Source organism: Zosterops lateralis, assembly GCF_965231275.1.
Source record: "Zosterops lateralis genome assembly, chromosome: 2".
Classification (NCBI taxonomy): Eukaryota; Metazoa; Chordata; class Aves; order Passeriformes; family Zosteropidae; genus Zosterops; species Zosterops lateralis.
This window is the reverse complement of record NC_139763.1, coordinates 68456100-68473333: the sequence shown is the minus strand read 5'-3', so window position 1 is coordinate 68473333 and position 17234 is coordinate 68456100. Positions and strand designations below refer to the sequence as shown.

General features: G+C 41.5%; 1 protein-coding gene across 3 annotated transcripts in view; it reads right to left on the bottom strand.

The window, feature by feature from the left end:
- Positions 1 to 372: 372 nt before the first annotated feature.
- Positions 373 to 17234, bottom strand: part of STARD13 (StAR related lipid transfer domain containing 13) — a 140250-nt gene continuing 123388 nt past the window's right edge. For all 3 annotated transcript variants that reach the window (XM_083855871.1, XM_083855870.1, XM_083855872.1), the window contains exons 8-14: positions 14244 to 14442; positions 10943 to 11150; positions 9944 to 10058; positions 8975 to 9196; positions 6839 to 7056; positions 3558 to 3734; positions 373 to 3206 (exon numbers count right to left, since the gene is read on the bottom strand). In XM_083855871.1, coding sequence (XP_083711997.1) covers positions 3089 to 3206; positions 3558 to 3734; positions 6839 to 7056; positions 8975 to 9196; positions 9944 to 10058; positions 10943 to 11150; positions 14244 to 14442 — 1257 coding nt within the window. In that variant the 3' untranslated portion in view covers positions 373 to 3088. The remainder of the gene's footprint in view (positions 3207 to 3557; positions 3735 to 6838; positions 7057 to 8974; positions 9197 to 9943; positions 10059 to 10942; positions 11151 to 14243; positions 14443 to 17234) is intronic.

Below are 17234 nucleotides of genomic sequence, written 5' to 3'. Positions count from 1 at the left end.
TTTGCAATGGCCTGATGGACTTGAGATGGCTGGAGTCTCACAATGTGGAGCTGGGACTCACCCTCCAAGCTCCAGTCACTCCTGTGAACCTAGACCTAAATTATTGACAAGAACATAGATGCAGAAACATGGCTGAATTTAGATAACATAATCTTTGCTGTGAAGCTCATGTATATATAAGGATACTACAGGCTAAGTATGATGGACAAGAATATAATTTTGAGCCTGCAGTCATTACTGAAGTCCCACACCAGAACAGCTAAATGTATAGCAGGTTGCAATAAAGAAATCAAGGGCTTAACTGCAGCATTTCTTGAGCCAATGGATGAAAAAAAAGAGTACAAAGAAATATGATTCTTTAGTGTATGCAAATTTATTCAACTCTGAAATTATTTATTTACAACTAATGACTGATACCAAAAGATGAGGTAAAAATATGAGGTATTGATATGAGTATAACATTTAAAAATGCAATTATCATAATGTATCAATGTAACAATACAAAACACTGTGGTAGCTGAATGGTAGACATGGCATAATGTGCATTTTGAAGACATCTTATTTCAAAAATACATGGCTTGGAGATGCCAGAAGCTCATGACAGAGCTTCTGCAAGGGCAGGAAAACAACTGTACTTTGCTAAGGGTGCAGGTGGCACAGGGCCTCTTCCGGCTGAGCAATGACTTGTGAGACAGGATAAAACCACTGTCCAGGCTTTCCCTTCTTTTCCTTAAGACATTTATTGCCAGACACGGCCATTCCCAGGGCTAGAAATTCTGCTGTGCCTGTTAATGCTGAGGCACTGTTGTATTTATTTATGTAAACTAATGTAGCAGAAGTACTCTTAATTGCTCGTGTTTTGGAAAACAGCCGGCATGAAATCTGCTGCCATGGCCACAGGCGTTTGGGAGGAGCTGCTGCTCTCTGGAATGGCATTCCCAGCTGGGGAGGCTCTGTTTGCTCCCAGGAAGGCTGAGCCTGGGCAGTGGTAGTGCCCTACAGCCAGCGGGTGACTGCCAGACCCCACTGCAGCCATGTAAAGGCCCTGTGAGTGCTCCCCTGTCTGCAGGACTTAAAGCTCGTGATAGTTGCACAGTGCAACTGCTGTTGGCCATAAACTCGAGGCAGGAGCTCCCAGGCAGCCAACATCCCTGATCCTAGGACTTGCACAACAAACATGAGTGACACAGCTCATGGGTGAAGATGACAGTGACCATTTTGGAGTCCTGCTTCTTCACAAGGATGTGCTGGAGCACTGTGGGTCACCTTGGGTCACCCTGTCCCCCCTGAGCTCCCACAGGTGTGCTTCCTCAGGTCACAGGGCTGTCCCCTGCCAGCAGAGCCCCTGTGTGTGTGCAGGATGGCATGTGGGGTCATGCTCCAACAGCTGTCACCAAACACAGTCCACTGCACAGCTCCCACACCTGGGGAATCTTCAAAGTTCTGGTTTGGAAGAGACTTCCTCATTCACTTGAATCAGGTCACAAAGTTGTAGCTTTACATAGGAAATGCATCCTGCCTAATCGACCTCAAGGACTGAGCTGAAACGCTGGCTGTGAGTGACTCCACTGGTTTATGAAGCAATAAATAAAGTCTATGTGAACAAATGCGAATAATGAAAAACAGTATTAACAGGCTTGTATATTCTTACTGAGTCATAGATGTAAATATTTTGGTCATAGGTTAGTTAAAAACAAAATGGAACCCTGCCTCAAAGGCAATATCGACAAATTAATATTATTATTATTATTACTTTTAAAGCATTCTTCCATTAGCAAAATAATAGGTCCCTGAAAATGAAATTATATAATAGGCTTAAATGGTTCCTACTCCTCATAGTCCTAATCCTGCTCCCACCAATGTCTACAGAGGTGGGATCATGCAGATCAGTGCAATGTAAGATGAAAATGCTTGCTGTTACTATAAAAGCAACCTTTCCAAGAATAGCATTTATGTAGTCTTTTAAATCTCCAAGATGTGTTTAAAATCTTAAAAAAGCATAGTTATTTGTATAGTAGGAATATTAAAAGGCATGGTGTTCATCTGCACGTCTTTGCGTCCACTGGATGTGGAAAACCTGCTTTGGATTAGCCATCTCTACAGGAGAATGAAAGAACACAGAAACACTCAGAACCTAGACAAAATGCTTACAAAATAATTAATTTACAGCTTAATAAGTCACCAGTCTGTTTTCAGCCATCTCAGGACACACAGCATTACCTTGTGCTGTCTGAGGGATGAGCAGTTACCTGGAACACTGCAAGCAGTGAGGTTCTCTACTGACACACACCAGTCATTAAGGCAACAGGTAAGTTTTCAACACCTTCTACTAGGAGTCACAATTCTGCAGCTGAACATAAATGGCCTCCACAATGTCTGTCTCAGGTGCATCTCCATGTATTTTATTTGGTGAGACTGACTCCCTCCTCATTATTTTTAAATGCACTGTAACCTCCTTCTTCCTTAGCTCCTGTAATTCTTCCTACATCTATTTCTAGGTACCTTCTCATAGCACACACAAACACAAAACATATTTGAGAACAGGTGTTGGTATCACACAAATTATGCCTGGTAGCCCTGTGATAACAGCAAACACAGCTTATGTAGCAGTGACACACTAAGAAACAAGTGACAGATCCACTTAAGGTCCAACTGATGCAAGTGATTTGCACTGAGTTATATACAAAATAATTAATTTATACATATACATATATATATATAGATAGAATATAGATAAATATATACATACTGTACATTGTTTATTTACAATTAAAATATGCTTCTTAGAAGCCTTTAAATACCAGAGTTATGTAACATACAAGTAATGGCAATAATCTGTTTTTAAAGTAATAAAAGCTCTCTGAAGAAATGTTTAGTTCAATAATCAAAATTAATACAGAATGGATGTGGGGGAGGGGGAAAGGTGAAATCTCCAAAATAAGAGAACTTTCCTATAAAATTCCTTTTTCAGCTTTATATAGACCCAGGTCTGGTCAGATTTCTGCAGCTTAAATAAGACCTTTGCTTTCAGTATTCCTGTTCCCTGCCAGACCCTGATTTATGCTCACATGCTCCCAGGAACACTTCCTCAGATTTTTGTTTCTGGTCCCTCAGCAATCAGAGGTTGAAATGAGTTTCTGATCCTGGCAACTTCTGCTGCACACAGATGTCCAAAGCCTTTGTTGTACCACTCTGGGGAATGTCCTCTGAAGAAATGAAAAGAGAATTATTGAGAAACTCGAATACTCAAGAAACATGCCCCACAGAAACATGTTTGCCACACTTCCTGCTCTGCACTGCCCACAGTCGTGGTGGACATTCAAATACTTGTCTTTTCAAGTGCACTCTGACATTCTCCCTTGCAATAATCAAATAAGCAGATTCTATTATAAGATACCCTAACAGTGGTAGTCACTGAGCGGAGAAAAGACTGCAGGAAAACTCCAAAGCAGCAAAGCTACCCTAACCACACCCTCTGTTCCCAACATCTCCCCTCCCTGAGCTTGAGGGTTTTGTCTTGCTGAATGGGCATTACTTTGTGCAGGAGGGATACTTACTTTAGGTCAATCCTGCAGATGTGGGTCAGCCTGGCTTTTCCTGAGCCACAGGGCTCTATCAAGTACTGGGAGTCCATTACGATGGCTCGCACAGCTCCCATGAGGGGAGCCTCTTCATGCTCCACAGAGGTGGCAACCAGCATGCACATCCCCTTGGGCAAATCTGTCCTCCATGTCCTGCAGGAATGGATGCAAGATGGAATCACATTAGCAATGAAACTTTTGGGCACATGAGTACAAACCAGAATTGAAGTTACAGTTTGCTTGTCTGCCTATCCTTGTTGCCTGCAATGCCAGTGGACTATCCTTGGAGTCTCTGGTGGAGTTTCGTGTTCCCCAGCTGGTAGTCTGACCCTGATGTGGAATGGCCATCCATCTATGTGGCTCCAGGTGGAGAAGTTTTGCTTCTCCACAGGAGTATTTTGTAACCATTAATATTCTAGGGCATGACAGAGCCTTTTGCAGTCAGACAAAAGTTTTGTAAAGGAGACAGACTGAGGATAAGCCATCCAGCAAAAGCTGAAACTGTGCATTGCACTCATGCAGGCTTACAGAAAAAGAAATGCAGTTTGGTATAGCAGAAATCCTCACTAATACCCAGAATATGTTTCAAGAGTGTCTGAATTAAAAACAAAATGGCCTTCAATTTCTTTCCTCTCCCAAGTTTCTAGCCTCTCTTACATGCTGGAGAGGTTTTCCACAAAGTTCAAGATATCTAGACTTTAATACTTAACTTTCTTTGTTGTTCTGTAAGCATTCCTACATTCCCTTGTGTCTCACATCTTTCTCATCTGCACTGAATCTCAGAGGATAGGTCTGTGCTCTTTCTATGCTGTGGGAAGAAATGAGAAATTCCCACTTGCTGTGAAACATGCATCATCTTGCTGTGGATGGTCTGAGGCAGGGATTATGCTTCCTTGGGAAGTATCATATTTTAGCAGGTAAGCTGCTTTCAAGGACTGTTGAAGTTTGTACTTCAGCAGATAATTTTAACATTCTGCATTTTTCTTACATGAAACTGAGCTGTTATTCAAGACACTGCAGGAAGATACTGACCAGAAGGTTTTACATGTGTCTGGGCATTAATAACATTGATGAGCTGTCATGACAGATGAAACATAGGAGAAGGACATCACAGCTGAGATCCAGCATGAGAAATGCTGAACCACCTCCTGTGGGCGCTTGCAGAGTGTTTAGATGTGCCCACATCATTTTGGTAGCTAGCCAGCACTACCTGGGCCATTTGGGAAATGGAAAGTTCTCTATCCCAGAGATTTCAGAAGACATGTTTCCTGTTTCCCAGTTATATGGATTTAGGCCAGTTTCAGTAGTTTAAATGCCTTACAGTAGTGAAATCAGGCATATGGCACCTAACTCACCAAAATGCTGTCATACTTAATGAACATTAAACACTTGTGGATTCTTTCATAAAAGTGATGCCTGTGCAGGGCAGCTGAGAGCTTTGTCATATCCCATATGAAACATTTCCCCTCTCCTCTTACCACCAGAGTCTTCTCTAGGGAGCCTAATCCCCTTGTTATGACTGTCACATTGAAAAAAAAGGGAACAACTAAGTTGATCCTTTCACAGCCCAAAGTTTGACTGAGAAGGGGAAAATTGCCATCTGTTAAAATATATTTATTCATGTCCCTAGAGGTGTATTATAATTTCACTGTTCACTTCCCACCAATTATAAGGTATTAAATTGACTGCAGTATTGCTGGCTAACTTTGCTCTAGACTTAATGGTATCAATCAAAAGAGATAAACAACAGAATCTGACAGATCTGCCTGATGGCTGTTTTCAGCCCTTAAGAACCCACCAGGATTCATTTTTATGATATGTATTTCAGTCCTCAGGGGTCATTCTGCCTGGGTTAGTGAAAAGAATGAGAACTCGATAGCAGGATTTTCCTTTAACTGATGTGACTGCACAGCAGGTCTTTAAAGAACATAAACCACCACGAAACCTAATAGTGAACTAAGTGGCAAATGAGAGGACCAAATTACGGTCATCAAAACCTCCCTGCCGCTCGCAGACCATCTTCTCGGTGCCATGCAGAGGGCCAAATTTATCACTGGTTCAAGCTAATGACATTACATAAGAAGATTATTTACAAAACAATGATAGATATATAATTATATAAAATATATAATATTTATTTGATTATAAAATAGTTAATTTAGCCCAGTATACCATGGGAAGGCAAAGGAAATAGAGTAATGGGAGCACTGGTTACAGAAAGCATTTTTTAAATCATCCCCAAAGAGTTCCAATAATTCTTCCCTTATACCAACAATATCTGCATGTTATCGTCCTTTAAGGGACGACTAAGGTTCATAAAAGGGAGGTACTTTCGTAATTACATTTTATTTGGCTCATCTTTTTCCTTTAATCTTCATTCCCTTTAATACAATTCTGACTCCCTGGACTACTTCCTTTGTCAAAACTGCTTTGTATTTCTCTGTCACATCATTTCAATCATAGAAAGCAGGGACCAAAAATGGGAATGCACAAAATCATGCTGAAATAAAGAACTGTAGGACTGATCCTGTAAATTAAATATGTCAGCAGCTCCACAACAGCTCCCAGCAAGCAAAGGCCAGGATTTCAAAGGCAGAAGGTGCATAAGAGGTTTTTGGGGTTTTTTTTACTGTTCTGTACAGGCAGATAGACAATGCCAGAACTGGGATTGAATGTGGAATATTGATACACAGCTATGTATTTATTTAAGAAAAGTCATCCCCTGGAAGAGAGAATACAAATCTACTGCCTCTTTCTGTTCATTTCCACACTAGGATTTTTATGGATCAGCATTTATTCATTTACGAAGACTCCAACTGAAAATTTAAGATAATAACTTATATAGACACTGTGTAACAGCCTTAGCTTAAAAGCACCACTATCTTCTCTTCTAAACATTTGGCTCTTAAACATCAAACATTCCCCAGAGAACAGCAAAAGCAGCGTAAAAAACAATTGGGTTCTATTTGCACTGTTTTGACAACAAACAAAGCTAAGAGAGAAGAGCAGCTATTATCAGACATCTGTTCTGAGGAAGAAATGATATTTATGGCCTCAGGAGTATGTGCTGCTCAAATTACATCAGAGAAAAGGTCAGCATGCTCTAGGTGTATGACTAACTCAGTTTGAGAAATCAACACTCTTGCCGAAAAGTAGAGTTCCTGGAGAGCAATTACACAGATGTGAAGGCTGAGATAAGTCCAGATCTTTCCTTTTTTGCAGGAGGCAAAGGTAGGAGAGAACTACCCTCAGCTTACCTGAGAACGACAAAGTCTCGGACAGGGTGAGGAGCCATGCTGTTCAAAACATACTGGTAAACTTCTGTCTGCTTGTCCAGGCTCTCCACCACCTTCCACTGCAAGAAGTCCTCGTCCCAGAGGTGACGCTCTCTCAGCACTCGGTTCAGGACAACTGATGGGGGGGCTTCAACTTCAACTGAGGCTTTCCAAAGCCTTAGTGGGTTCCCATCCCCAACCTGGAGTGAAGTGACCAAGAACAAAACCCCCAATAATTTATATGCCTATGTTTTGATGATAACTGAGGACAAAATCTCAATGTGTGTCTCTGACTTCTGCTTAAGAGCATTCATGTTTCCCTGCTAATCATTACTATTCTTGCTATTGCTGCTGCTCTACTAGTCCCGGATGGAAATCTGAAGTGATCCATGACTCTGCTTTCACCACAGAATATGTCTGGACTAGTTCCCATAGTGCCAGTGAGGTTCTGCATTACTTCTAGTGTGACAGACACTTTTGCAAGTCCAAACATTCCAAGTGCAATGGTGAATATGTGTCTGCAGAAGTAAAAAGAGATGAGAGATTGGAACCCTGGGCAGAAATAAAGCAGCTACTTTGGCAATCTTATATATTATCTGGGACTGAGGGTCCATTAACCCTCCTGGTTGATTGATTCAGTCATGTGTCAGGTACACAGATGTTTGCTCCTCAAAATAGCTGCAAGGGAAGTATTGGGAAAACACCTTTCTAAGAGCACAGACTGATTGCTAACTCCTCCTTGCTCACAGACCCTGTTTCTTGAAACACCTCCCCAGCTTACAGGAAGGGGAGCAGACTCCACTTGGGTTATGCACAAGGTGAATAACCTAGATTGCACACATACAGCTTTTCTGCATGGTTTTAGGGGTCCTATTTCAGGCAGTCAAAAAGTTAACTGTAATCACTGGATCTTGCAAGCCCTGCTTTTCTAACCCTTCCCTACCCTACCATTCTCATATACCAATGTGAATACCTCGGAAACCTCTAGTACCTCCCACAGACCCGGGATTGTTTCCCCAGAAACCCACCTTCCACACCTCCCACCTTAAATTATTTCATGTTGTTGTAATTATTTCTCCCCAAAGCTTTCAGTTCTCCATTTCCCCTGCCCTGGAGCCCCAGACTCCCAATCCCCTCTGCAGTCTCACAGACTCTCTCTTGACCACCGGCCATACAGGCCTCTATTCTGTCTCTCCCATCTCCCACATCCTGCTCCCACCTGAGCCCTGTTACTCTGTCCCCAACCTCCCACAGACCCTCCCTGGAGTCGTCACTCACAGAAGCTGGCTACAAACCACAGCAGCTGCAATTTCTTTACTCTGACAGAGGGGTTGCACTTTCCCAAGCTGGGGTAATGCTGCCTCCTGCTCCCTCGCCATCCAGATCTCATATTCCTCCCAGTGCTCTTCTCCTGCCTAACCCACCCTTAATCCATCCCCTCCTCTTTCCAGCTGCTGCTGGTTTGGAGACCTCTGCTTTGCTGTTGCATTTCTAGCAGCCTCTGAGAACTCCCACTCTCTGCAGAGACCCTACAGCACCCTCTGGCTCACTGCAGTGGCCTGGCTTTCCCTGAAGAAGTGATGGAGCCAAAAACAAATTCAGAAATTTTAATTAAAAGCTGCAGTATCAAAAATCCACATGAAAAAAAGGACAAAAGGATCAGGGATAAAACTAATCTGCTTAAAAAAGCATAGGAGAGCCTGAAGAAGTTTTATAATTACCTATATTCTAGCTGTGTTCTCCAAACTACTAGCAAACATCAAGAACTGGTCAGAAACTTTTCATGTTCCCCAGTCAAAGAGCTTGTCCAGGTAATGTTCTCTGCTGTTTAACATCTCAGCTCACTCTCTGGTTGTGTTGTTTGCTGTATCACTTACTGGATCTATTTCAGAGACCCCAGCTTGCTCTGTGTGCCTTTTTCTGGAACCTCATACTGGAGTCACTATTATATTACATTTTTAACTGATTTTAGTAATCTTCTTGAAAATAATAATAAACCAAGAGTGCTTTGCCAGAAAGAAGGGTGTGAGTTTTGCCATGCAACATGCCAGGGTGCCCCATAACTGAGCTGCATTTTGCTTTGGTCTTTACTGCTTGTTTCATGTCTCCCCAAATTACCTTTTTGTAGGCGAGTTCCGTGTTCTCTACACTGGAACATGTGACCCATCCTTTGAATTTCTCTTTTGCTTCTTTCTGGAGATTTTGCATGAGAGTTTCCAGGTACATCTGATAGTTCCCTCCTTCCTCATCCACTTGTTTCCCAAGCTCGTCCAGGGTAGGAGAATGCACTTCTGCATCAACATAGGAGTTTCGGGATTGGGTGATCATCTCGTGTGGGACCTGTGCCACAGAAGGGAGAGAAAACACAGAGGGGAAATTCCTGCTGAGAACTTTTCCTTAAGACAGGGTGTTTCTAGGCTGATGGACCATTCAGCACGAACCTACAATCTGTAAAATGCACACCAATTTCTGTCTTTATGCAAGATGAAACATCAAAGTAGTCTAATGAAACAGCCCATGGCTCAGAACAGCTCTACTCATGCAGAACCGTATTAGAGTGATCAACTGGATGTCAATACGCCACTGTTACTCCCTTAGCCCTCAGAAATATTGCCTTGTGCTTCTGGGGAAAGAAGATATGAGCACTTGCTGTCCTCCAGCTGCAGTGTAAGTAGCTGCAGGAATGACTGCAGCTCTCTATGTGATTTTTACTTTATGGCATGACACACAGAAATAAAGTGCATAAGCAATTACTTTTAAGATGAATAAGTTTTAATTGAGGCCTTAAAAGCATTGTAATAAAATTTTACACTAGTAGATTTTTATTTTAATTAGAGTAAAATTTCCTAATCCAGTGGTTTGGGTTGAAAACTGTCACAGAATAATTACCCTGCATCTTTTGAATACTAAAAGGGAACTGCCATAAAGAAATGAGATAAATAAACTTTGGATGAAGCAAGTTTACAAATAAGTGAGGCACCAATCTCTGAGCTAACACAAGACAGAAAATATAAGCATAAACATAAATACTTCAAAGGGTGCTGCATTATGTGGCCATGAATAATGCTGTTTGAGTTTCTCACTCACCTCAAAAAGTTTGTTGCATTCCATTATCATGTGAGCAAGTCCCTGAGTAGCTGCCAGGTTTTCACTGAGGTCCTTCTGATCTGGTTTCCCTGTTGCATATTTTTTCTGTATTACTCTGTAATAGAATTCAGTATCTCAGGTAAAGAGAGGAATCTTTTTAATATGAAAGCAAAAAGCAGCAGGAAACTCCCAACATCAGAGAGAAGCCCCCCCTATCTTTAGTTTCTATTTATCACCAAGACTGCTCAAACTGTTGGACCTTTTTTAAAGGAAAAATGTTTACCTAAAATATTGCTCAGCCAAAGGTGAAAGCAGGAAAGGTTATGCATATCCTGAATGATGTGTTGTACATTTTGAAATGGATTTTTAGCAGACATGATGTAAAGTGGTTTACATTGTTACTGCTTAAAGCCCTTGTTCAGACATGGGTTATGTGTGTACTTGACCAAGAATCTCAGTGTATTCTGAACCAGATGGGAGAGAAAAAAGTCAAGAGGCACCACTAATGTTTAGCCCGGCTATGCCCTGTTTAGTCTACACTCACCATGTTACAATTTTAATGTGGCCTGAAATAAACCCTGTTTCCTGAATGGCAGAATGTAGACAGTAAATTGAAAGTGAAAAAAACCCACTCATTGAAAATCTACATACCAACATCCTTTAAAACATGGTTAATCTTTGACTTCAACCAGAGCAAAATCAACCCCTTTTCCTTTACAGAATTCAACATTAGTCATGCAAAACTCACTAGTGCCCCATTGAAAATTCCACATGGAAAGCAGACACCGCATATTCACAACAGACATCCAGAAATGCCTGCTGGGCTTGTGAAAACAAGTGTGCTTCTGGCTCTGCAGCAGGGGTTTTCCCCTCTTACTGAAGTCATGCCCTGTTTAATGTGTGCTGGAAAGCCGATGGTTTGGAAAATTTTGTCCTGCATACCACTGAAAGCATCACTCCATATTCAGGATGTGACTATAATGCTGAGAAGAAACATACCTTGGTGAGTTTTCTTTCTTCACTATATTGAGATGGAAGAGGGAAGGGGCCAGACAAACAGCAATGTTCATGGGAGTCATCTGGTTTTCCTCCACGGAGGTGACGTCACTGAGAAAGCAGAGCAGAGTCTGCAGAACCTCCCTGTTCTCATCAGCCATGAGCATGATGGCTGCCTGCACTGCCTGCAGCCGCTGCTCCTTGGGGACATCTGGGAGGGAGAAAATGATGTTCAGGGGGTCACTTGTGAGATCAGATGAGGAGCAGAAAAGATAAAGTTACCCCAGACATTCACAGGCCCCTCAAGTGTTCAAAACCCGTGCAGATGTGGTGCTTAGGGACTTGTTTCAGTTGTGGCTCTGGCAGTGTAAGGTTAATGGTTGACTCCTAGAGGTCTTTCCTGACCTTGGCGATGGCTTTGTGAAGAGGTAGATGACAGGAGACCAAGGGGAAAAGACCAGCTGGCTTCTGGAGAGCTGGTTTTGCTCCTCCACAAAGCACAGCTTCCCTCACCAGCATTTCTCTGTTTGAAGGGCTGCTCCCAAGAAAAACACTGGACTTCATTTGAAGTTTATGAAGGGAGAATAGTACTCAGTACTCATAGCTTTAAATAGTATTTTTCAGTTTTCTTTGTACCCTGGCAAGACAGAAGTTTAAAAGTCTTAGGGAAGCTTTGGGAACACTTACATTTGTGTCCTAAACCTTAGAAGAGTTTAATGAAAGAAGTAATGGATATTCTTAAATAGCACTTCAGACAGTTTCATTTCTAAAACTACCCTAAGTTCTCTCAGTTTGGACTTCGAGTCCTCCTCTGGGTATTACATACTCTCTATAATCGAATGGAAGAAGAAAAAAAGCAGATTTACAGTAGAGGAAACAGCCAGCTTTTAAGATTTGACTGCTAACCTTGTACAAGCACTTTATTTTAAAAGCTTTCAGACATGAATGACAAAATGAACACAGCTCAATACTTCTAAAGTTTCTGAAAGCAGCAAGCCCAGGTTTTTCTCAGAAGTCAGAGAAGCCTTTGCTAAATCCATGCAATGTGTCTTTTCTTCCCACAACACCTACTGGTAATCCCTCTCTCCCCTTTATTGTTGCTCTGATGGGTCTGGTACACGAAGCAGAAGATCAGCCAGTGCTTCAAGTCACAGGTAAACATTAAACAACTGGGAGTTTTAGGAAAATGGAGAAAGTTTAATCAATGCTATGCCATGTAGACTACTACATAAATAATCTTATCCCATATCCTCTGTGTTACAGAAATTCAAGCTATTTTGGATATACGAAAAAGGTCTTGGATATCTTCAGCAAGTCCCAGAAAATCAGAAATCCCCTGCCGATACACTAGAAGAGGAAAAATCCTTCCTAACTTCACATTAACAATTTGTTAAACAGAACAAAGGACAAGAAAAAGTTTCAGCTACAGATTAGTTTAATTGCAGATATTATGAAATACAATTGGTATCCCAGAAATTTTCACCATTTTTTTTCTATGAAAGGAGTTCTGTCAGTACTGTCTGAATCAGAAAAATATATTTGGTGTTGGTGACGTGGGAAAAAACCCCCTGCTACTCATTCTTAATCCAAACAATATTTTCTGCCCATCTTTTCTTGTTTCTACCCTGGTTTAAAGAGACTCATATTCAAATCTTTCTGAAATCCTTTAACTCCCAATGCACCTTGAGAACATCTTTACTAGCTCATTTTTTCCCCTTCTAATCAGTGTAAGAGAAGTTCTTCAGACTTCCCACTGCAGCATCATGCAGATATTACAGAGTCAGCCCATGCCTCTTTTACATTTCTGTCGGCTGGTATCAATGTTTCCCCATTCAGCCTCATGTCTTGGAACAGGGGAGCCCTTCTGGCTCAGACCTGCTTATGTTGATACCACTGGGATCTGCCATGTCTCTCTTCCTTTATCAAGAGAGTAATTTACTTGCAGTCTCTTCTGTGCAAAGACAGGACATCCCCAATTTTCATCAAGCAATAGTTTAAAGGTGGTTTGTTTCCCAGGACACGTAGAACACATCCTTATAGTGGATAATCTCCTCTTTGGCCACCTCCCCATGGAAATGATTGTGACTGCCATATTATTAGCAGCCAGAATTCCTGCTGCTTTTCTGAACAAGCTTATTAAAGTGTGTGCACGCAGACAACTTGTGAGCAGGAAAGACGAAGGGGAAATGATGGTCCAGGGCTAGGCACCAACTCTTGCAGTTAACTTAGACAAGACATCACGTACAGCCAAACCCACTAAATTTATTTGCAGTGCTGTCTCTCACATGCAGAATCCCAGCATTCTCTACCAGCTACAGACACTGTGATGGTAAATTCATTAGTGACTGTGTGCCACAGACCGATTTTTACAGTAAAGGGAAGCAACGGAAGTATCTGAGATTCTTAAGCAGTGGGATTATGCAGTGTTTTAAAATGGCTTTCTATTGTTTTGGCAGCAGAAAAGTCTGCAAGTGAAAAGGCTAGACACACATCTCTTTAGTGCTTCCAATTATTTGGCTTAGGCTGGCTGCATCTGCCAAAGTGCTGGCTGACTAGCCCTCATAATGGACATTGTCAGGAAAAAACTCTAATTCTTCTGGCTGTTCAGAGTTTTCCTCACTGTTTGTTCCTCCCTCAGCCTGGAGAAGAGATAATAACACAGTCATTTCCTGATTCACAGGAACTTTCATTATTCTGATGAATCTGAGTCTCAGATTTTTCTGAAGATTTCTTATGCTGGAAAGAAAAGAAGAAATCCCCTGGTTTCTCTCTATCTCTATGAATTCTTTACATGGAGTTTATTATCTATATGAAGGCAGCTTGTTTTTTGCATGTGCATTTTATTGACTATAATGAAAAAACAAATAATCAAAAGCCACAGCAAGGAAGGGGACTACAGAGACACATGTTCTCATGGTCAAGTACCACTTCTCCATGCCCAGAAGACTCACTTATATTGAGATATAAGTACATTAAATGGCTTCACAGTTTAAAGAAATCTGACAAAAACAGGAGTTTTCGTGCTTTTTATATCCAGCAGCCTGTTCTTCTGTCTTCTTTCTGATTGTGAGGCTGGTATAAACATTGTCTTTCCATTAAATTTGACACTGAAATGTTTAGGTGGTTCTAAAGACCTCTTAGTGAAAGATTTTGAGGGCAGAGGAGTTTTTTATATCTCAAAGGCCAGCAGAAAGAAACCTATACAGAGTTAACATGCCAAAATTATTTACAGTACATTTCTATACAATATATAACAATTTCTAATTGGTTATAATGATAGAAATCTGTAGCAATATCAACTTACATTGATAGATGTGCAGAAAAGTCTCTCCTAGTTTACTTGTGAGGAGAGGTTCTGGCAAGTCCCTGAAGAACTGCTTGACCATGTCAGCCACATCATACGCTGACTGGTCCTCATAGCTGACGTTTTCTGGGGAGCTCTCATTCATCTGCCGCAGGGCCTGGATTCGGGATTTCACTCCAGATTTCCGAAACAGACCCACCTAAAAACGTACCGTAGAGTTGGGTAAAAGGGAAAATGGCATTTGAAGAATATATTTGTGTTATTTACATTTATATATGGGGACTTTGCTAATGACCAAAGCTTGGGTTGCTTATTTCACTCTAGGCAAGAATGCACAAATACAATTAATTGATGGCCCCCAAGTCTTGCAGGCAAGCACAGGCTCTCACAGCAGGATTGCAGGGGTTAATAATGCTGCTGCTCTCTGTCCCATCCTAGAGATCGGGTTCAGAGTGCCTTGTGGTTTCTCTGCTGCCTGAGAAGTTTAAGCAAGATGCTCTACTGATATAAATCAGCCTGACTTGCTTGGCCTGGATGACTGTCTGTTGATTTACTCCAGCTGAGAATCTGGCCCCTCATGTTTATTTGGGTATATATCTTGAAGACTAACAAGAAAACATTATGCTTAGCTAAGTAATAAATGCTGTGGCAAAAGACTAGTACCTCCTGGTAGAGCTTTAAAATCAAGATGAAATCTATTTTTTTCCCTTTCATGCTCTCCGCTTCCAAGAGTTCTCCCAAATCCCACTGAAAATTCCAGTTCGAAAGTGGGGATTACTTGTGCGTGTCACTAAGATATGTTTTTATCCTGTTTGCTTTCTGTTTTGAAAGGAAGTGGTAATTCTTCAAATGATGCCTTCAGGGCAGGGCTGCCCTTTCTTGTCCTTCTCCACCCGCGGAATTCCCCCTGGGGTGAATTCTGGGGCCTCAGCCATATTATTTATTCCCGCGTGAGTTTACAGTGCTTCATTTGGGAGGTGTTAACACTCTTTCCCTTTAGTTTTGCAGGGAAAAAGGTGAAACATTGTGAGATACCTATGGGAAAGGCATAGTTCCAGTTGGGAATTATATATCCTTGTTCCTCTGTGACTGCTGTCTTGCTGGTGATCCATGCAGCTCCCGGCATGGCACAGTCCATCAACAAACAGTAAAGGCAAGGGAATAACGCCTTCTGGCCTTCTCCCCCTTACTTCCTTACTTTGCTGCTGTAAGAAGCAGCACAGATTTCACAGAGGACCCTCCTCTCTCTAGAACACCTCCCATGCTCCCCCAGAGGGTATTTAGGACTTTGGTTAACTCACACATTAATGACATTAATTACATAGATCACAGCTCTGTGAGGGGGTGTATTTATTTAATTACTTGTATGGAGATGAACCACTGCACCAGGCTGGCTGTGAGGCAGCTCTGCTATGTCTTCTTATTGATGAATTTAGTGTCACTTAAGAGCTAAATTTATGTACAGGAAGTAGAGAACTGGAGTGTGCTCTGTGTTCTGCATTTATGATCCCAAGTGAAGCTCTGCTCTTCTTCCTGACAAGAGCATATAAGAAAGAGCATCCAGCTCTTTTCATCTGGTTTTCCCTTTTTCTTCTTTTTAAATGCCTTTTTTTCTTAGATATGTGTGCTGAAGATGAAGACAAACTTGCTAATTCTGTCAAAAAAATAAAGTTTTGGCCTGCAGTAGATAAATGTCAGAGCAGAGGCTAAATTCTCTCCTTTTGATGGAAAGTGTCTTTGCTGGTATAAACAACGATTAAAAACTTCCAGCTAAGTCTGATTTGAGAGGTCAGATGTCAACTCTCACCCATAAAATCTCCTGCTGCACATCATTCTACTACTCTTGATCGCTGTTTAAAGACATTTATCCAAACTCCTATTTCCTTTTTTTTTTTTGTATAACAGAAAAAATTAATAATTAATCAAAAGAGTTCTTCACTCAATAGAAAAAGATGTTTTAGGCTCTGTTATGCATTATTACAGACTTACTCTGTAAATAAAAAGAGACCTAATCCAGAGGTTAGTCCGCCCCAAGCTCTTTACTGTCCTCAAGCTATGTGGATCATCTTCCTCATGTTCCCCACAAGCAGCCATATGATGCATGACAGAAATAAAGATGCAGTTGGAAAAGGCAAAACATTTTCTATTTCACAAAGTGAATTATATATCCTAAAAGTAACTGTGGGGCTCCTCATGCCAGTTTAGGGATTTCAGTGGCAGGAGCCAGACCTTGCAATGGTTTAGAACAACCTCAACTTTACCAAGTGTGTGCAGTAGAAGCTCTGACACCTGTTCTGAACTCCAGCCCACCTTCTGCAATGCACAGAAGCGACACATAAGCAAGATGCTGGGGGAAACTAGAGTCTGCCCAGGTCTCTGTCCAGGCATTAGGAGACTTTGAATTAAATGGGAACAAAGAGAGTTACTGTAAAGCAGAGAAGCTGAACTGCCTGGAGTGTTTTTGCCTGGAAAGGTTTTTGGGGAAAAGATATTTTAAAGGATCCCAATTTGTACTTCTCCTCCTTTTTTTTTACTCAGTATTTTCCCAATTTTACCCCAAGAAGAAAGCAAAACTGAATTGAAATGGACCTTCACAGAGCTCTGATGCTTCCCAGCCTGTAAACACAAATGGAGCAGATACGTGTCTGAGACTTCCAACACCTTTTAACTGCCTCAAATATCTCAAAAGCTTTTTCTTTCTCTTTTATACTCCCTTTTATATTCTCCCCAATTAATCCTTTCTCTTCTCTTTCTTTGTCTTGCTCTGCTTCTTAGCTGATAAACCCATCCCCATCCTTACATCTTCTGTTCCTCTTATTTGGGCATCTCCTCCTCCAATCTCATCACTAATTCCAGGCTTGCTGCATTACTTTTCTTCCTACACTGGCTTTCCCAGCTCAGTACACAAACCCAGAAGAGCACTGTGGCAACCAGGCATTTTAACTCCTGAATACATCACTTCTACTTGTGCATCTTTTCCCTTTCATCCTC